At 41.9% G+C, this 17,720-nt stretch overlaps 1 protein-coding gene across 1 annotated transcript in view; it reads left to right on the forward strand.

The window, feature by feature from the left end:
- The window catches only part of myocd (myocardin), a gene marked incomplete at its 5' end in the record, with an annotated part of 34,830 nt that overhangs the window by 11,358 nt on the left and 5,752 nt on the right, over positions 1-17,720 (forward strand). The window contains 8 exons of the mRNA XM_080473697.1: positions 2,304-2,459; positions 6,470-6,654; positions 11,299-11,403; positions 11,500-11,825; positions 14,406-14,562; positions 14,868-15,407; positions 16,436-16,924; positions 17,336-17,479. Of these exons, the coding sequence (XP_080329823.1) occupies positions 2,304-2,459; positions 6,470-6,654; positions 11,299-11,403; positions 11,500-11,825; positions 14,406-14,562; positions 14,868-15,407; positions 16,436-16,924; positions 17,336-17,479 (2,102 nt within the window). The remainder of the gene's footprint in view (positions 1-2,303; positions 2,460-6,469; positions 6,655-11,298; positions 11,404-11,499; positions 11,826-14,405; positions 14,563-14,867; positions 15,408-16,435; positions 16,925-17,335; positions 17,480-17,720) is intronic.

A 17,720-nucleotide genomic window follows, 5' to 3' on the forward strand; every position in this document is an offset into this window, starting at 1 on the left:
GTGTAAATGGCCAAGTCCCAGGAGAATATATCTCAGTACTGAGAATATTGAGAATTCTGTGGTGTGCATGCAGATTTTCATGCAGATGGAGTCAAAGCATTTTCAAAAACTTCAGTTTTCATTGACTCCAAAGCTCCGTTGGCGTGTAACTGGACCCTCAAAATGCAACAAAAGTTCATCATTTGTACTGGCAAACATTGTCGTACAAACAGAATCTTCAGACGATAGTGTCATGGGCAACCAATCACTTGAGACGTTTGAACCTCCTTCGTGGATGTAGAAAATGTGATAGCAGTGCAATACTACGTCTCTTCATAATATATATATTCTGTTGTATCATTTCGGTTGACAGGGTGGTGCCATAACGGCCAAGCATGCTTTGGGTGGTCATGTGACCTTAGCATACTAGAAGCAAACATTATTAAGAGTGTGTTTGCCGAGCACTGTTTGGCTTCACTGTGAAGTCTTAATAAAGTTTCTTTGGTTGCAATAAAAGATTGGGAATCAGTATTTTTACCTTCTCCCTTATCTTTTATTATTCCATTCATCCTTCTTCTGTAACTTCTGTCCCTCTGCCTCTTTATAGCAGAAAATGAAAGATGTCTTATTTGAAATAGACCTTCTGCCAAATATTTCCTTTATCTGGAGTTTAAAAATGCGTAATATCGCACATTAATCTGAACTTAATTTTGATGAAAGTTTCTTAGGAGGCATTATGTTTCAGATCCATTTTTCATCAGACACTAATACTCCACCTAAGTTGTCCGGCGCAAAGCTCAATATCATTCATTTATTTTCGGGCCAGAATCCCGTATCGTCCCCCCCTGCCCCCGAAAGATCCCGCTGAAGTTAAATTTGACCAAATAAGTGCCGTTTGCTCAGATAATCAAACTGATCTGGAGTTCTCGCCCCGATGCTGGTAATCGGTGCAGCGGGCGAAGCAGCCGGAGCGTGGGCCAGCCCGGGTTAGCTCCGGCCCTGATTATTTATCCTGGATTTAGCAGAGAAAGATTGTAGAAGTTTGAAAATCTCGCCCCGCTGCAGCCCTTTAATTACAGCCTCTCCATTTATTTTTCTACTTCTCAAAGTGTCTGGCTGAGAGAAGAGCTGTTATTAGACTTGATCCAGAACAGAAATATCGATTATTGAGGGATGAAGCGCAATGTTTACTGAGGAAATCACAGCCAAGTGCACCACTGCAGAGATTAATCATTTGATTTTTTTTAAAATTAGATGAGAAATAGAAGAAATGTTTAAATAAACAGGCTTTTGCGTTTACATTTTGGTACTTTAAGCATAAAATTGTTGGAACTTTGACAATTTCATGATATAATGTCAAAGTTTTCAACATAAAATTGATGATAAGATTAATAAAGAGATGGATGTAGTAATCTGATAACATGGTTTAACAAAAATGATGAAATCATTTATCATTACATTATAACTCCATTATAACAACCAAATGGTTGGGAGCCACTGCGTTAATACATCACCACAATATATTCAACAGGTATAATTTGTTATATTGTAAAATAGTAGATTTTTACGGTGGTGATATATTATACAGTTATATAGCCAAGCGGCTTATGTAGTAATATCTTATATTACAAGACTTCATTAAGTTGCAATATGTGATCTTTTGTCTCATAACATGTTAATGTTTTATTTCGTGAATTGTCATCATGTTAAACTAAAATTATTTGCAACTTCATTGAACATTTGAAAACCCATCCTACTATGTTACCACAAAATATGGTCAAAATCCATCATGTTGTCGCACAAAACTCACAAAGCTGCTCAAATATATAAATTCTGATTAATTCAAAACCTTCTCGTGATACAACAAAATTAGATTTCCCATTGTCATTGCACCTATTAACCATTCTACAGGATTGCTATGGGAGACCTTGGCGTCCACTAACAACGTGTGAATAATGCACGTTTGCAAAAACCTTGCATTGCATGAATATTGTTTGCACTACTGAACAAATAAAAGACTCACAGTGGATAAATAACCTGGGAATCAATGTTCTCAAAGAGTTTCCACGGCTATCTAATCATTTCTGCATGGTGACTGTACTATCGGTCAACATTGATGGGATTTAGCCGTTTCATACACCGTTTTTTTTCTTTCTAAACCAATATATCAACAATACTATATCAATCAAATAACCACATATATGCTGTATTGTTGTTACATATATCTTCTTGAACGTCAAAATGTCCACAGCTGGACTTGTTCCATTTAGCTTGCAGTTTCCCTGCTTTGTCGTAACGTTGTGGTCCTGCTCTGTGTTATCCAGACCCGGCCTCAGACGGCTCCTCTCTGGAGGCCCAGATGAGGCTAAAGCGAGCGCGGCTCGCCGAGGACCTGAATGAGAAGCTGGCTCTCAGGCCGGGGCCCCTGGAGCTGGTCCAAAAGAATATCATTCCCCTAGACTCTGCCGTCACCATGACAGGTATCAGCGGAGAGGAGCTGTGGTGTGACCCCCCCCCCCTCCCCGTTTGTGTAGATTTTAGCTGAGTTTGTGTGTTTGTGTGTTGAGTATGTTTGAAAGACTTCTGGTCATGGTTAAGCTTCCGTCTTCAACTGTAGTAGTTCTTTGGCCAATGGTCGATTTCATGCCTTTGTTTGGCAGGTTGGCGATCAGAGGAGTTCCTGGGTTTTCTCAGCCCTTGTATTGTCTTTCCATTCACGAATATATAATTATATGGAAGAAAACCAACAGATATTATCCGCTATCTTTTGAAATGAAGCTCAATTGACTAGATGACAACAAGAGGCTGACAGGAAATCTGGTGGTACTCCAAGGACAGACATATCAACTAATGCTTGGCGCCCTCTTAAAGAGAAAAAATTGTTTTCAATTCTGATGAAAAACAAATAGAATTCAACAATTGTAAGCAGCCTAATGAATCCATCCTCTGTCTGCGTTGTCAAACGGTAACCACGCTGCAGGTCAAGTGACGCAATCGAACCATTAGCCCATTTGCCCTGCACTCTCGAACACTACAGAAGCTTGTGTGGCTCAGATTGTGGAGTGGATCAGCCTCCGGGTCAGGCCCGTCTCGTATCTGTTGAAGTGTCACACAATGGTGTGCAAGCACTTTGCATGGCAGCCATTGTCAGTGGCCCATTTGGAGAATGAGATTGATGGAGTTCTAGTTTGACATTGTACCACATTTCGGGAGAAAACAATTGTATTTTTGCATTTAGTTCACCATTGATGTAACTCTGTCATAACGTCAGTGGATTTCACCATCGGTCAGAAACGTTTTAATCATCAATCAACCATTAAACCAAGGGCTTCTTCACAACCTAGAAAACCAACATGTACTCTCTCTATATGTCTTTAAAGCCAATATGTACAGATTACTTTCCTAACCCATAAAAAATGTCAGAATTTTGTTTTTTTATCTAAATCATGTATGTGGCCTTTGAAGTCTGCGATGCTGAAATGATGAGCGATGGTGGTTACGTGATACTTTGACTGCCTGTTCGGAAGGCTAGCCAGCATTATTATGAATGGTTGCAACACATGATATCCGAGCTGAACGTTTCCGACCGAGATACTGTCTTTAGCTAACTAGACATTTACTGGAACTCGAGAGAAGTTCACAATCTTTCCGAGTAAAATGAAAAAGTTGGAATTACGGTGTCTGAGAGGTTGCATATCAATGTTGATATCACGATCCAATTGTAAAGGCAGTGGAGAAGTTGGTCGTTGACCTCTGGTAAAAAACGTTTGATGGTCAGCAGGTCCAAAGTACCTGCTTCCTGTTGTTCCTCCTTCATGTAATCTACATTTCTCACACTTGTCGCACACGGAATGTTATTTACATCTTAACCATCGCTCTCATTCCGGGATATTTCTCCAGAAAAAGAGTCTGGATCTCAAAGAAAACGTTGGTGGTAAAAGGGTCCATCTTATTTTGAGACAGAGGTGCTTTGGGGTCAGTGTTTTGGAATGTATATGGTGGCCTCATGTGTTTGACGAGCCCTCTTGAAAGGACCACCTCCTCCTGGGGTTGATTTAAAGAAACAGCACAGCACGTTCTGCTTTGACGGGGCCGTGATTTAGCGCAGCGCGAGCCGAGTGGTCCCACCGAGCCGGCTCTGACCTCATGCCGTTTGTCTCCTGACCCTTTAGACATGTCGCTCCTTCACTCGGTTCCACTTTTTAAACCCCTGCATCTTTTCATGTGTTGAGCCCCTCCTCCTCCTCAAACGTCCACAGTAAACACGTTGCGTAAAGGTTGGTTTACACTACCTCGGCTTAGGAGGAAGGCCGATCTGCGTTTATTGAGATGAACAGCAGCTGTATTTGGTTCCACCCTTTTTTTTCTGGTGAAGTGTTGGGAGTTTGTGGACCGTGTGCGTGGGAGTACCTGTGTGGAAGTTTCTACCTTCGTCCTCCTCTTCCTCCTCTGTCTCATCTTTTTGTTTAGCCGCCCACAAAGCTGCGGGGCGGGACCAAGCCACTGCTGCAGCAGCATTAACCCAACGACCGCTCCAACCTCTGCCCGCTCGTTCTGTTAAACCAGCCCGTCATAAGGCCCAAGCCACTTGAAAAGCGGAAGTGTTCAGATTTCCTGTAATTCTGCCGACTCAATCACCCGCTGACATGAACTTATCTTAAAGACTCGCGAAAAGAAGGCAGGGGAGCAGATTCACGCAGAGCGCTAAACGCCAACAGGTGGGCGAAAGTGGCATTTAGGAGGACACGTGTTGAAGCAGTGTGTGTGTGTGTGTGTGTGTGTGTGTGTGTGTGTGTGTGTGTGTGTGTGTGTGTGTGTGTGTGTGTGTGTGTGTGTGTGTGTGTGTGTGTGTGTTAGCAAGGTCACCGAGTTTCACAAGACAAGCCTGGTACTTTGATTGAAACCAGGAACTGTTCCTGGCTGTCACATGTTTGGATACAAAAAGCGAATCTTGCAGCCGAACACACACACACACACACACACACACACACACACACACACACACACACACACACACACACACACACACACACCTCCCTCCTCCAGCTCTGTTTGATGGCGCCTCTCAGCTGCCCCAATCAAAGTCGGGCTGATTATCGGGTCGGCCAATCGGTAGCAAGGCCAGGGTGAAGTGGAAGTGTCGGTCGCTCAGTCGTACGGCGTAGCACCTCCGAGCTGAGTGTCCCTCAAGGTGTCGGTGACAGACAGAAAGTACACCAACGCCTCGGCTCACACGAGGTGCATGCGTAAACAAATCTGAACCGGGCAGCTCAATCTGCCGCTAAAAGTTGAAGGACGAGTCGCTGTTTTTGCAGGCTGATGAACCAAATTGAAAGCTCAGAGGGAAAAAATGTACTTCAGTCATCTAAAGTGCTTCAAGTCGGCATATGAAGTCATCGAGAGAAGGCATTAACATTATTCTTTTAAACGTGAAACAACTTTGGCTCAAGGGTTTCCAAACTTCTTTCAGTGAAGGTCAGATTTGATAATGTGAAAGTTCTCAAGGTCCAACAGTCCGTCACTACATTAGAAAAAACAAGTCGGCTGACTAACAAAAGCTCTTTAATTTCATTCTATTAAATTCTACTTAAATATCACAAGCTATGAGTGACAACTCTGTTCTTGTTGGGGCAAATCTGTTATGCTGTTTTCCTGTTTGGGTATTTATCGCATTTACATGGAAGCTGCACAGTCATACCAACTTAAATTAAAAAGAGGATTAGCAAGTCTTTTGTTTTGTTAGTGACAAAATGTATGTGTTGGCCAAAATTCTGAAGGCCTTGACATTGTCAGGAACCTTTTTGTTTGTCAGTTGTTTTTTATTACATCCATAATACAACAACAACAAAAAACATGTTTGAATTGTATTTTTGGGGGGGGGGGAGTTTGGGGCTGAAAAACCTATGACCGCATATCCACACATTATTGACATTTCACATTTGCCTTACATAAGATTTCAGTCCTAGGAACTTCAGCATATTAAATATCAAAAAGTAATATTTCAATAATCAAACATTTGAGGCAACCACTTTTTTGTTGTTGTTGTTGTTGTTTTTATAGTACTAACCCCTTATAGGAACTTATATTTAGAGCTAGATTTAACCATCGGTTCCTTTTTATCAAGGTGTGCTAATGCTGCGATTTCACTACCTGTCTCTCTCACTTCTTCTTTGGAAGAGATAGCCATGGAAGGTTTGTAACACTGCCCCCCTAGTGGCCAAAGGAGGAAGCATTCATACTTTTTAGTTGGTTGATGAAGTTTTGGACCGTAAAATCTTTAGAAAAAGACATTTTGATTGCACCGTATGCTCACAGGTTGGCATTATAAAGTGATGTATTGAGTTCAACCTCTCTGATGGTATTGGATTGTAAACCTGTTTACAAATAATCACATTGGATCATAATGTGATCCGACTGATCCGACCCGACAAAGTTCTCCCGTACGTATTTACAATAGACGCTGATCCCCCCAACCTATCCGTCTTCACAGTGAACCATGGAAAGTTCCCGAAGCAGGAGGACTCGTACGCCTTCGAGGAGGACAGCAGCAGCGAGAGTCTCTCCCCTGAGCAGCACCACAGCGACGAGTCGCAGGGCTCGGCCTGCCCTTCGTCTGAGGCTGTGGGCAGCACGGCCTCCTCCTCATCCTCACCTGCTCTCACCAGCCCCCAACAGGTAAATAAAACACACACGTCAAGTACATTGCAGGGAAGTGACAATCCTATGATTACTTAGAATTATGAACCTGTCTCGTCATGCAGCAACCAATGACATTATAATTTTGTAATATGTTTACAATAGTGCAAATGTAAGTAATAATCTAATAATAACGAGGTCTCATTTTCTTGGAAATAAACTTGTTTTCTGCAGGTTCTGTGTAGTTTGCTTATTAAAAATAGGTATAATGGATGGTAAAGTCATTATATCAAATCATTGAGAATACACATTGTTTACTATTTTATTACATTGTTTGCTTTATTACATTTAAAAAGGCCAAAATTAAGGCATGTCTAGTGGCTACATTCATTAACCAATTTTTGCCCAAGGTTGGGTTGGGATGGGCTTCTTACTAATGTTGACGGTCTGAGTCCCTTCTCACTCCAAGTCAACTTTGACATTCCAAAAGCTGTAAGATAATAGATCGTAAAGTCCATATAAATACTTCTTTGGTAAAAGATTTCATCATTTCCTTTCGGGGAACCTCAATGTTGGCCCCAATAAACGGAGTATGACTGTGAAAAGATATGCAAGACTTTTTTTTCCATTGATGTAATTGACTGACGCATTTCCAAACTTAATCATCATGTTGCAGCGTCTAATTCAATCCTTCTAATTGGAGCCTGAGGTCTATGGATGGATGGATAAATATCCACATATTGAAGTCTTATACCATTGATCTGGAACCATAATAATGATTGTTTTTTAATATTTCTTTGCTAGTCACCACCAAATAAAATTAATGTGGAAAAAGATGTTCAACCTTTAAAGTGGGTTAACACAACTCATAACATTATAAATATAGTTTTTCTATAAATTCCAAATCTCACTTAGGTTGCATTTATTAGATTTCATACCTACATTTTTGAATAATTTTAGCAACTTGCCTTTTCTGTGAACTTTGTGGATTGGGCCGTTCTAGCCCTTTCAGGCTTTTTTCAGCAATTATGACATCAAAGAGACAAAACTCCAACCGCCTCACCTCACCCATCCTGAACTACAATCTGCCAAAATCAGGTGGTATGGTTGCTTTTTAGCTGTTTTGAATCTTGTAGCTGTGTTGACTTTTTCCTTTTTACCTTTTCAATTGGTTTAAGCTGTTTTAGTTATTTTACCAATTTGAGATCTCTCATTATGTTTTAGCCACTTGAGCTACTTTATCTTGTTTTAAGTGATTTAAAGCAGTTGTGACTTCCTCTAACTGCTTTAGAGCTTTCAACATAGCTTTTTGTTGTTGTTTCTTTTCGTATGTCAAACATAGTTTTCAGTTAAGGTAACTGAAACTTTTAGGTGACACTGCAGAGATGAACTACATGTGCAGACAGCTGCCACATCAGAACCTTCAAATACTTGTATGGGGCCACAGGTTTGGCAGGCGTAGTATTCAGATCCCACAAAGAGAGAGACGTAGTGAACCACATACACCGTATTTACACTTCTTTGCCTCTTCTGCCCTCTTGTGCCACGAGTGGGAACTGCCCCTGCCTCCTCTGCCTCTCCTCCGACCGTTTGCACAAAGTTGATCCAGTCAGGTGCAACATTCCTGCATGATGAGCCACCCTCACTAGCCATGATCTCATCGTAACGGTCGCCATCCTCGATGGTCCCTCCACTGAACTTGATGTCAGAACGTTGTTGTTTACATTTCCGCCTCGTAAATGTTGAGACTGAATCATCAGCTCCTCGCTCTGCATCATGCCAGACTCAAAGGTCTGTTTGGAGCTCTCCGCTAATGAAACGTCAGTACGTCCGTATTTGCGGGAACAATCATTCCGCTTGGATCACAAACTGTCGATCTCATGAAACGCCTCCTAAGATTCATGGAGAAATTGCCAGATATGGTTTGACCAAAAGCGCGTCGCATGTCAAGAAAACAATAGCAAAAACTAAAACGCAGCCAGAGTGGATTAAATACTGAAGTAAATAAAATCATTCACTTTTATTACACTGTCAAGTACTTATTTGGGTTTGTTTGGCATCAGGCGTCTGTTAGGATGGAAACAATAAAACAGATTCAAGCTTCTAAACAAAACAGTTTACCAAATGAAGCTCAAAGAAAACTCCTCTGCTCATTTTCTACTTTTAAACCAATGTAAATAATGCGGCGCTTCCACCAGCAGCCACAGAGTATGATTATGCCAAACAGTCGACTTCAGTCAATATTTAGAGCAGTGTGAAGAGGCACAGTCTGGAAAACCCTGACATTACTTACACACCACATTTATAGAAGTTCCAGTTTTTGATTCATTAGCTGGATTATTTTGTGTTAAAGTACTTGGTGTCAACAGTCCAGAGCAGTTGAACAGCTAAAAGTCGAAATCAGCATGCAGACCTTTCCCTGGATTATGATGTTTGCAGATGACACAGTGCTCTATAGTGAAAGTATTAAGCACGTTACGGACCTGAAGAAGTGAATACTGGTGTCAGTTAACGTCAGTCTGGAACTCTGTGACATTATTCACACAACATAATCCACTGGATACAGAAAAATGTGCATTTCCTATTCATTAGCTGGACTATTTTATGTAGAATCCATTGGGTGAACCATTCAAAGCAGTGGAGGAGGTTCCCTGGATTCTGATGTTTGCAGATGACACAGTGATCTTTAGTGAGAGGATGAAGCAGGTTGGAGAGAAACGGAGGTTTGCATTAGACAGTGAATGAATGTTAGGAGTGAAAATATCTGATGAAGATGAAGAAACAAGGATGTAGCGTGTTAGCGCAGCTAAAAGACCGGAGTTTAAGTAGTTGGGGCCAATCGTCTAAATCAATGGAAATCGGCGGAGGCAGAATTATGTTTAATGAAGGTTCCAGTTAAGTTGAATTGGAAGGTCTCCAGGACAGTAGTGGAATATATTAGCACAGTAAACTGTAGAGTATAAAGCGATCCTAGCTGCTCAACAATAGTATTATTATTATTTTTACCTAATTTACAAAACGTTTAACCAACGTCATTTCAGAAACGCTCGAAAGTCGATACCAATCGAGAGTATTTGAAGTTCAAAGTTTGACATTTGTGGAGGTCTGAACACTTTGGTTTATTTCAGGGTGGCTGAAAAGCACTTCATCGCTAAAGCTTTCAGCTGTTTTATTTTTCCACCTGAAAAAACAGAGCAGCTCCAGAACAGTAAGGCCAAAACGAACAACCCTGGGCTCTATGGATCAGACACTTGGCAGAATATCGAAATGCGCTAAGTCCTCCTAGCCCCAGTCTTTAGGCCAGAGATTTCAAAACCACAACTAAAAAATTGTACTTGTACCTCATAAAAACTGCACGTTAAAAGTAAACATTTCAAAAGTTTTTCTTCCAACTTTCCGACTGCAACAGAAATTAAGGATATCAAGATGGCATGAGTGTTAGTCATGGTGGTACAAGGAGGCCTTTTCAAAAATGGGAGTCCAATACATTATAAACTACTGCTACTGGAAAGACCAAGAGGCTGGTGTCAAATTACAAGCGCCTTATCCATCAGATCTGGAAGTCAGGGGAGTCACTTATATTTGTAATTCCAAACCGATCCTCTGAACCCAGTATCTGCAAGCTTTTTGACAAAAAGAGGCTTTTTTGGGGGGCAATTTCTATTCCCCATAAAAGTCTTAAAACTCCAAAAATAACCTTTTAAATCAGGATGACACAGTTCATTAAGATGTGTTTATAATTGTGCGATCGAACAACTGGAATATGGGTTGCATTTAGGATTTTTTTTATGACTGAAATTTGGAATGGTATACTTTTTATTAGGCCTGTAGAATATCTTGCATACTTATCACCATCGAAATGTCAACATACACAAATTACATCTCTATATATCATGCATTATTGTTATGTGAATTCAACATGACAGAATTGTGAATATGAAAAGAAAAGACTGGATAATTAATTAACAAATTAAATTAACTGATTTGTAAGAACTAATCTCAAGGCACAAAGACATTTCGGTCAACTACCAAAGCACTACCAAAGTATTGATCGAAGATATAACATATATATATATATATATATATATAAAACATAATCATTCTGCTAATAAACATTATAGTGTAGTTAATATACGCCTCATACAATGCAGCCCTATGTTTTTTTACATTTTTAGTTCTTTTACATTTTTCCTCATTTTGTTTTTAAGATTTGAGTCATATTAGCTGCTTCAGTTTTGGGGGGTTTTGTTAGACATTTAGGCGATTGTACTTTTAGAAATGGTTTTACTTTAATATCATAGTTTTGAGATGAGGGTTTGGTGTGCAAATACAATAACGGTCATTTACTCCTAACTTTGTGAAAGCTTCAGGAAACCACCAGCCAAAGAGATGCAGGTTACAGACCTCTGCCCAAACCCAACATCATTGTCAATTCTCAACATGGATACTTATGTTGGTTAACAAAGGTCTGCAGTATGATATATATCATTGAATGAGAGTGTAGCATGCATGCCAACTGTGCTCCAGGGTGGTGGGGTCAAACACATAGGGTCTTCCAAATTGATGAGAAATACTGTCTAAAAGACTTTAATACCTCAAAGCAAGTAAAATGGACGTGATCATACGAAGACGTCTTCCAAGATATACGACTCCACACAGACTGTTTTTGTTACCTGTGAACAGGGCAGTGCGACCAGAGACCCACCTGATCATAACCAGGACGAGGGGCTGAATAGTGCCAACAACAGCCAGGCGACACCCCCAATACCAGTTCCTGCAATTGTCAAGGTGAGTCAACCCTCAACATTACTTTGATCTGTTTTCAAACTTATTCTCACTTCAAGGTCTTTGGTAAACTCATTTCAACTTCCCCATGCCGAGCAGTCTAAGACATCCGAGAAGAACAGACACAAGAAGCCCAAAGATGTGAAGCCCAAAGTGAAGAAGCTAAAGTACCATCAGTACATTCCACCGGACCAGAAGGCAGAGAAGTCCCCTCCGCCCATGGACTCGGCCTACGCTCGACTCCTCCAGCAGCAGCAGCTCTTCCTGCAGCTGCAGATCCTCAGCCAGCAGAAGCACGCCCAGGCACATTCCCAGACGCAGCAAACGCAACAGCAGCACGTGCACACGTCGCAAACCCAGTCCCAGGCGCAGCAGAGGCAGCCTGCCTTCAGCTACCAGCCCCATCCACCAGCCCACACCCACAAGTAGGTTGTACGATGAATGACAGAAAAAAAAAAAAAAAAAGAATTGCTGTTTTGATTCACTTTCATGCATTTCATCCAAACGAAATCAGATACACTGGTACAAGAAAAGGCTATGTCGTATCAAACACCAAGATAGATGCTTTAGGCAAGAAATATGGTGGGGTGACATATTACAAGCACAAATCCTCAGATTACCTTTCTTACAACTCGGGAGCCTAAAGTCCCTACAAACCATCTTTTAATGCTTCAATACAGTCATGAAATATTTTGGTCTATGTCAAAGACCATCACTGTAGCAGAAACGGTCCAAACTCTTGTGTGCAATATATATAAAAAACAATACTTATGTCAGGTGTTCTAGTGTGGGAGAAGGTGTGGGGGGGGGGGAAGACTCCCAAAGACTTTTAACCATCTTAAGGCCACGTTTACTCATACCCGAGTATTTGAAAAACTGTGATATTTCTCTGTGTTTGGGGCTTGCATTAACACATAAACGCAGCTATGAGTCACCACAAACGATAATTCTTGAAAACTCCGTCCGCAGTGGAGATCTGGAAAAACTCAAGTGTCTCTGCTTGCATCTAAAGGGGGGTGGGAGGAGAGTTACGTTACAATTCGTGACATCGTTTTTTTTTTTCTACGATTTTGATTGGCTTCCATGGCTTCATGCTTGTTGTTACACTGCCCCCTACAGGTTTGGCATGCTCATAGTTGCTCTGAACCTGGTGTATATGCGGGTCTCTGTCAATGATGATTTTGAAGAGGGGGGAATATCCGTTTTTGTAAAATCCCAGGTACGTCTAAATGTGGCCCAAGTCTCATCCCACTCAAAAGTTTGCACATATAAAGAGGTATATGTCTGTATTTGAACCATTTTAAAAGGAAGTGTACACGTCGCTACCGAGGTTCGTAGGAGCTGGGAGTAATAGCAATAACCAGTGGACACAGGTATAAGCGGTTATTTTGAATTTGAATGAACTATCTGAACCATGCACACCATCACCACAATACGTGTGGCCCCCAATAACTATGAAGAAGAAAGAAATCTAATAAAACGTCCATTCAAAAACGTTCTTCTGAAATTGTCTGTTGTGGAACTAATCCACATTGAAGTCAAGTCAGTAAGTCAGGGGGAGTAGTCAAGAACAAGGAAATATGCAATGTAGGCTCTTGTTGGTGTCGGTCAGTGGGACTGACACTATCCTACCACAGAATCCGCTGAATGGAGTGGTGGAGGGTTCACTTTGGACTGGGATCATCAAAGGTCGACAGGGGGGCTCGCCATCAACTGGATCGCTGGTCAGCCTCATACAGGACTGGAGCTTCACTCTTTCCACGCATCAATTAAAAACCTGACCGGTATTGATAAAACAGGTTTATAGTCCAGGTTCTCGTACAGTGTTACCAAACACTGTTGTACAACATTAAAATGTATCTTTCTATTAGGAAAGCAAAATACTATAGTTTCCGGGTAGATATCCATAGTAATTTCCACAATAATCGTTTCAAAATGTCATATATACCATTTTAACTAATTGTAATTACAATGAATTGCAATTATAGGATCACATTTTACCAATGACTTCACTTATTTATAAAGGCATAACTTGTATTTATCCATGTATAAGTTTTCTCTCTTTAATCATTTTAAACATAGGCTTTTAGATTTTAAATGAAATACATAATTTTTGATTAGCAAAATGTACACGGATTACTGCTGTGCTGCTTTTACAAAACTCAATTAACTTGAAATGATATTTTACCTTCCTACTGAATACGGCTTTAACCTTTAGTCAGATATTGGGAATTTTACTGGGCATTTCACAGTGTGAAAGTCTCAGAGTGTGCCTATTTTAGTAATGTATGATGAATAAATGTGAATTTTCCACACAACCATCAAATGAAACGCTTTTACATAGCATGGGCTTACCAAGAAGGTTTTCACCAGGAAAAGCCGGGACCAATAAAAGTGCTTCCTCGACGGTTCTCCAACCTGTAAAACAGGATTTTAAATCGGTTTATCATAAACTAAATAACTCTTCATTTCAGTGCAAAACAAGCAGGTTTTCATACCCTTTTCTCTTGAGTTGCACTCTCACCGGAGTACAGGTGCACAGACGCGAATCAGCCTCTTTAAACTACCTCAGATAGTTTGGCATGCTACTTCCGGTTTCACCTAAAATAAACTTTCGGTTTTTCAAAATAAAACTCGCAGAATTTATAAACATAAGGTGGAAATAAATAATGATAATAAATGAAAAAAAAAAAGCGTTAACCCATAGTTAGGCAGGTTACATTGTCAATATCGCTTCTCAAAAATTAAAGGAAAAAAGTTCCGCTGTGGTAAAGCACCCCCCCTGATCTCCACATTGTTTTATGATGTTTGTGCCCCCCAATGGAGGCCTGCCTTGCCCTTTGAGAACTGAGTTTGTTATCAGAATTACAACCCAAAGACAGCCAAGGTTTTAGTACTTCAAAATAGCTCAGATTCCCAAAGTTGGAGGAAAATACAAAACATAAGTTTTACCTGTGAGTGATCTTTTGTCAGTGACTAATAGTCTATCACGTCACTCATTCCAGAGGATCCAGTGAGCAGCTATCAGCTTGTAGTTCTGGCGGTCCATCCAGCACGTCCAACAGCAACTCATCGTCTCCGGTCAAAAACACCTTTTCCAACCAAAACAGCATCTCACCTGTCAAGCCTGGGCCTCTGCCAGCTAATCTGGATGACCTGAAGGTAAATCCATCCATCCATCCATCCATCCATCCATCCATCCATCCATCCATCCATCCATCCATCCATCCATCCATCCATCCATCCATCCATTGGAGCTAATCCTACCAAAGTGTTGGTTCAACTAAAATAAAAATTTCTCCCTCACAAGTATCCATCCATCCATCCATCCATCCATTTTCTCCCGCTTATCCGTGTCCGGGTCGTGGGGGTGACAGTCTGGGCACTCTCACCCAGATCACATTGCACCGATTAAGAACCTTTCCTCACAAGTAAATCTAAAATAATTTACATATGTGCTCTATCAGGTTTCCGAGCTCAGGCAGCACCTGCGGATTCGTGGCATGCCCGTCTCAGGCACCAAGACCGCACTAATCGAGCGACTCCGGCCTTTTAAGGACTCCAACGCTGGCTCCTCGCCTTCAGGCTCCTCCGACATCACCACCGTCACCTTCCCCATCACTCCGACAGGCTCCCTGTCCTCCTATCAATCTCCATCCTCCTCCAGCGCACTGTCCCAGGGAGGGTACTACCCTTACCCCAGCACCTCCTCCACGCCGCCCATCTCGCCGGCCTCCTCCGAGCTCTCCCTCAGCGGCTCGCTCCCAGACAGCTTCAGCGACGTCCCCATGTCCTCGCCGACCCAGTTCACCCTGCAGCCGTCCCCGGCCCGGCTCAGCATGGACGACGGTCTGGTGGGAGGAGGCGGCAGCCTCGGTGGAGGAGGACAGAGGCTGGCAGAGGGTGAAGGCATGGATGGTCTGGAAGCTGAGAAAGACAAGATGCTGGTGGAAAAGCAGAAGGTGATCGAGGAGCTGACGTGGAAGCTGCACCAGGAGCAGCGACAGGTGAGGGAAAAATCTGTTGCATTAGGGAATTCAATGTAAAGTTAGCCATAGAGAACTGTAACAGTATATTGAAGCCAACTTGAAGTTTGGTACCAATTAATACTAAGAGTTATATCCAGAATAAATAGACGTTTCCAATCGTGTTGTTTGTACCGACCCGGCTTACTACTCTCAAGGTGCTGCTGGTCTAATCAAGGGCAGAATTTTGTAGAAACTTGTCTAAATCCCACCATTCCATGTACAGAATGTCCTTTATGAAAGTAGGAACAAGGATCAGAGTGAATAGAACAAAACGCTGATGTCAAATTACAAGCTCTTGGTGCTGCTTGTCAGCTTACAATAGCAGCCTGCAAGAGGGAGGTGGAATATGAACATCAGGAACAGATGTTGTAACTCTAGATTCCAATCGAAAGGTTTTTGGCCTTTAAGCCAAAAAGGGCGTTTTTGCTCACAATCAAATATAATTAGTTTGGAGCCGTAAAACATATTAAACCTTTAAACACCTATTCATGTCTTTTTTTTCTATCAGTTTATAGCTGTTTAAGCCATTTTAAAAGTTTGGGGTATTTTCATTTTGAGGTTTCTTATAGCCCTTTCTCTACATTTTAGGCATTTTTAAGGTTTAAGTTGTCAACTATTTCAGCTGCTCCTAGCCATAGTAGCCATTGTAAGCCATTTTACCCATTTTAAGTAATTTTTTTAGTGATTTTCAATAAATGTAGCTCTTTATCAAAGTCTCGACTTTTTTTCTTTATCCTGTTCTATGTATTTTTGGAGGTTATTTTGCTTTTCTTTTAGTCCATTTTAGCCATCTGCACATGCAGAATTCATTTGATGAAAAAAAAAAAAAAAAGGAAAGTTTTTGTTGCATATTTCACATATAGCTTATATAAAATCCAATAACCTCTCTGTTTACGCAGTGAACATCTTTAATTTGTTTGCAATGCCTCAACAAAGACTTGATAGCATTAGTTTATTGTTTGTTATATTATTGAGAGCTGACTTCATCTCACCTCTGTGCCTGTAAGGTTGAAGAGTTGAAGATGCAGCTTCACAAGAGGAAACGCTGCTACGGAGCCACACAGGACCCCGGCCCGCCCCCACCTCAACCTTCCATGCATCACCAGACTCCAGCCATGATGGGCCATCATTTCTTTGGCGTGACGATCAAGCAGGAGCCCGTGTCGTTGTCCTCCAGCTGCCCTCTGTCCTCTCCCAAACAGCTCAAGAGCCCCTCCAATGGCTGCATGGACGAGATGGGGCACGGCAACAACCACAGCATGGCCGGATTGGGGGGTCCACAATGTATGGACACAGGCCCCGCCTCTGGCAGCCCCTCCAACATGTCCGCCTTCCTCAGCCCGCAATGCTCGCCGCAAGACTCGCCCATCGGGAAGCCGTCCGGAAGCCCCCGGCCTTCGTCGCCACATCACCCCTACCTGCTGTCGCCCCCGCCGGGCAGAGGTGGCTGCCCTCACCCCCACAGCCAGGGGAACAACAGACCCCGAAACATGCAGGTATGACAAGCCGTCGCCACCACCTCCATTGTCTCCACCATTGAGTGCTTAGTGGTGCATGACAGGTCGGCTTTAGTGATGAAAAATTAACATTCACCAAGCAAAGAGATGAAAAAGGAAAAAATAAAATGCATTAAAAAACGTTTAGTTTGATATTATTTTTGAATAGTTTAATTGAATATTAACAGAACTCTTTAAAATAATTGACCATGGCTGTAGGGAAAATATCAATGAGTGTTATCATTGTGGCCATTTAATATACACGTGTGCCTATTTAAAAATCCATCCAATACTCAGTCAATAGTTCTGTGCAGATATAAGTTCTACTGTAGTGTACACACTCTTTATAGTCGTTTTGGGATTTGTGCTGTTTTCTTTACTTTCCTACGTTTGACTTTCGGCGAACAGCAGATGCAGCCGAAGAGTGGCGGCCCGCCGGTGAACTGTTCTTATCCCCCCGACCAGAGAAGCATTCAGATCTTCTCCAACCCGGCCGACTGCGGCCTGAACCACGGCGGCTCCGTCAAGGCCGAGAGCCAGAACATGCAGCAGAAGGTGAGCGCTACGTAAACCTGCCAACCGCCAACCTTTTCTGCAGTGTTGTCACGTCAGCGCCACCTGAACCACCTCACGTTCACGTAACTGTTTTCCTCTCTTCTGTTCATTCCGACTCTTGTACAGTTGTCAAAAGTTTCCATCACACGTTCCTTCGCACGACGCCAACCCATCTTTTAAATAGATAAAGTTGACCAGATCGCACCGACGGCAGATCCTGATCGCCTTGGGTTTTTTCTCC

Source organism: Lipophrys pholis, assembly GCF_963383615.2.
Source record: "Lipophrys pholis genome assembly, chromosome: 1".
Lineage (NCBI taxonomy): Eukaryota > Metazoa > Chordata > Actinopteri > Blenniiformes > Blenniidae > Lipophrys > Lipophrys pholis.